The sequence below is a fragment of the Phodopus roborovskii genome, unplaced genomic scaffold (assembly GCF_943737965.1).
Source record: "Phodopus roborovskii unplaced genomic scaffold, PHOROB, whole genome shotgun sequence".
Lineage (NCBI taxonomy): Eukaryota > Metazoa > Chordata > Mammalia > Rodentia > Cricetidae > Phodopus > Phodopus roborovskii.
In genome coordinates, this window is record NW_026125489.1 from 283,936 (window position 1) to 286,925 (window position 2,990).

Consider the following 2,990-nt stretch of genomic DNA (forward strand, 5'->3'; position numbering starts at 1 on the left):
AATGGAATAACTTTGTCTGGCATTAAAATAAAACAAATGATGATGGAACTCTGACATTACCTGGAAAGCTAAAAAAAAAAAAATAGAACATTGATAAAGCAATAGTGATGTGTAGATGAAGCACTTTGGACTTTAATCACACAAACCTGTGCAATTCAGACACCAAGATATTTGTTCATGTGCATGTAGACTTGTTAGAAGTACTGCTATTTTTAGGGAAATCATATTGAAGGTACTCAAAACTTTTCAGAGGTGCTCATCACATAATAACATTGAGTCAAAATTATTTTTATGAAACAACACACAGTTTTTTCAAAATCAACTAGAATGGGAAATAAAAGTTTATTTCTTGTGTTAAAAGGTCAATTGATTGTTTAGTGGTCATGAATAAATGTTTCAGCCTCACTGAGATATAACTAATGAAATCAAAACCCAATAATCTACTGAGAACAAGAATGTTATTTTGTGAATTTTATTGTTTGTTATTTATTGTTACTTATTTTATTTAATATAATATCTGTATCAATAGGATGCTTTTGGTATATTATATCTTGTTTTTTTAAATTATAAATTGTTTAAAATATGACTTGTGAAAACCATACCAGAATCACTGAATTTGTTCTTCTGGGATTCACAAACAACCCTGACATGCAGATTTCCCTCTTCATTTTGTTTCTGGCAATCTATTCAGTTACCTTGCTGGGGAATTTTCTCATTGTCACAGTTACCAGTGTGGACCCTGCTCTTCAAACACCCATGTACTTCTTTCTGCGAAACCTATCACTGCTTGAGGTTTGTTTCACTTTGGTCATGGTACCAAAGATGCTGGTAGACCTAGTGTCAACAAGGAAAGTCATCTCTTTTGTAGGTTGTGGCACCCAGATGTACTTCTTCTTCTTCTTTGGCAGTTCTGAATGTTTTCTCCTCTCTATGATGGCTTATGACCGCTTTGTGGCCATCTGTAACCCTCTCCGTTATTCTGTTATAATGAATAGGTCCCTGTGTTTGCATATGGCCATAGGTTCTTGGATGTCTGGGGTTCCTGTGTCCATGCTACAGACAGCTTGGATGATGGCCCTTCCTTTCTGTGGGCCCAATTCTGTAGATCACTTTTTTTGTGATGGTCCTCCCGTCTTAAAGTTAGTTACTGAAGATACAACTACATATGAAATGCAAGCCCTTGCATCCACTCTTCTCTTTATCATGTTTCCTTTTTCTCTTATTTTGGTCTCTTATATCCGCATTATTGGGACCATTTTGAGGATGCCATCTGCTACTGGTCGCCAGAAAGCATTTTCTACTTGTTCATCACACCTTATTGTGGTATCCCTCTTCTATGGAACAGCCAGCCTGACTTATCTAAGGCCCAAATCTAACCAGTCTCCTGAGAGCAAGAAACTTGTGTCTTTGTCTTACACTGTCATTACACCTATGTTAAACCCCATCATTTACAGCTTAAGGAACAATGAAGTGAAAGGGGCAGTCAAGAGAACTTTCACTAGAAAGGTCTTGAAGAAGTTAGATGCATTATAAGATCCTTCATGCAGAGTCTTTCTAAGCAAAGTGGTGACACAGTAATCGCCTACACTTCAGGGAAAGGACTGGACATTTTTTTCTCATTCAATCAGAATCACTTCAATATGTGGCTCATTCCAGGCCATCAATCATGGTCCTCACAAGAAAGAAATGGAACTCTCAAGTTGAAGCAGTTGAGGATAAGATTATGAAAAGGCCATTAAAGACTGTGGGAAAGTTTATGTGATTGCTGAGGTCATATGATGGAAATTGGACACCCCTTTGCCTGAGTGGTAAGTGCATTTATTAACTGCACACATTCAGATTTTCCTCAGGACAAGAGGCATGAAAAAGCTCCTAGATCTGCACTAAAAAAGCAGTGATCCCAGTCTTACTCTGCTTTTATCTTTTTAAATACATGATGGCTTCTGTTTTGCCCCAAACCAAATCTGAAGCAAAGAGTGAAACTGTCTTTGAGTCAGTATATGAAGACCCAGACCTTCAGGGGAAGGAGCCAGATGGAAAAGTGTAAGAAATATGATGCAGACTGAATGTACATGCCCACCACAAACCACTATGTGATCTATGGTTAATAAAATAGAAGAATATAAAGTGATTTAAGTGATTTTTATTCATGTAGATTTTTCTTTAAAAAAGGAACAGATTCAAGGAATTCAGAATGCAAACTCATAGTGTGAGTTTCATATTTAAACAAGCCATTAAAATAAAATGATCTTAGAATTAAAATTAAAATAAAATTACATAACTATGGACTTTTTTTTTTTGCTCAGAGGCTAAATTAGGCATTAGTTATTTGCTGGTCACCTGTATTTATAGTTTAAATAAAAAATATTCACATGACACCATGGCGCACAAAGCAGAACAGAGGCCTGCTGCAACGTACCCTGATGTAATTGCTCAAATGTTATGGGAGTAATCAACCACTTTTGATTGGATTTAAGGCTTACTCCATGAAATGGACCTTATAATGATCAGTGCTAAAGTGAATAATAAGAATAGATAGGTCACAGGCCAAAGATAAAATCTGCCACTATTATTCTGCTAAATGAATGATAAAATGATTCCTAATGACACATTGCTATACCCATAGATCAGTACTTCGCTAATAAGAGAAGCTTCTTCTTGCAGTACATGGGAACTAACAAACTGGACAATGTGTAGAGAGAGACTATGGAGCATTCAGTCCTAAATGGATGTCTTCATCAAACTCCTTCCCTCAAGGCTCAGAGATCTATGAGAAGAGGAAGTGGAAAGATTGTTAAGAGCCACAGAGGATGGATGACTCCAAGAAAATGGTGTCTTTTAGGCACATATGAACTCACAGAGACTATGGCAGCACACACAAGACCTGTACAGGTTCAAACCAGGTGGTCTCCCAGGACTGAGAGGTGGAGGAAGAGTGTGGTCCCCCAAGTAACCAGGAATCTGTTTGCTACTGACACATGCAAGCAAAG

At 37.3% G+C, this 2,990-nt stretch overlaps 1 protein-coding gene across 1 annotated transcript; it reads left to right on the plus strand.

Annotated features, from left to right (window-relative positions):
* The first annotated feature begins 582 nt into the window (after positions 1-582).
* On the plus strand, positions 583-1,533 carry LOC127215763 (olfactory receptor 10A7). Its single transcript, XM_051176265.1, has one exon. The coding sequence runs from the start codon at positions 583-585 to the stop codon at positions 1,531-1,533; it is 951 nt and encodes a 316-aa protein (XP_051032222.1).
* The last annotated feature ends 1,457 nt before the right edge of the window (positions 1,534-2,990 follow it).

Coding starts and splice junctions, on each gene's coding strand:
- LOC127215763 (XM_051176265.1), top strand. CDS start 583: ATGACTTGTGAAAACCATACCAGAATCACTGAATTTGTTCTTCTGGGA.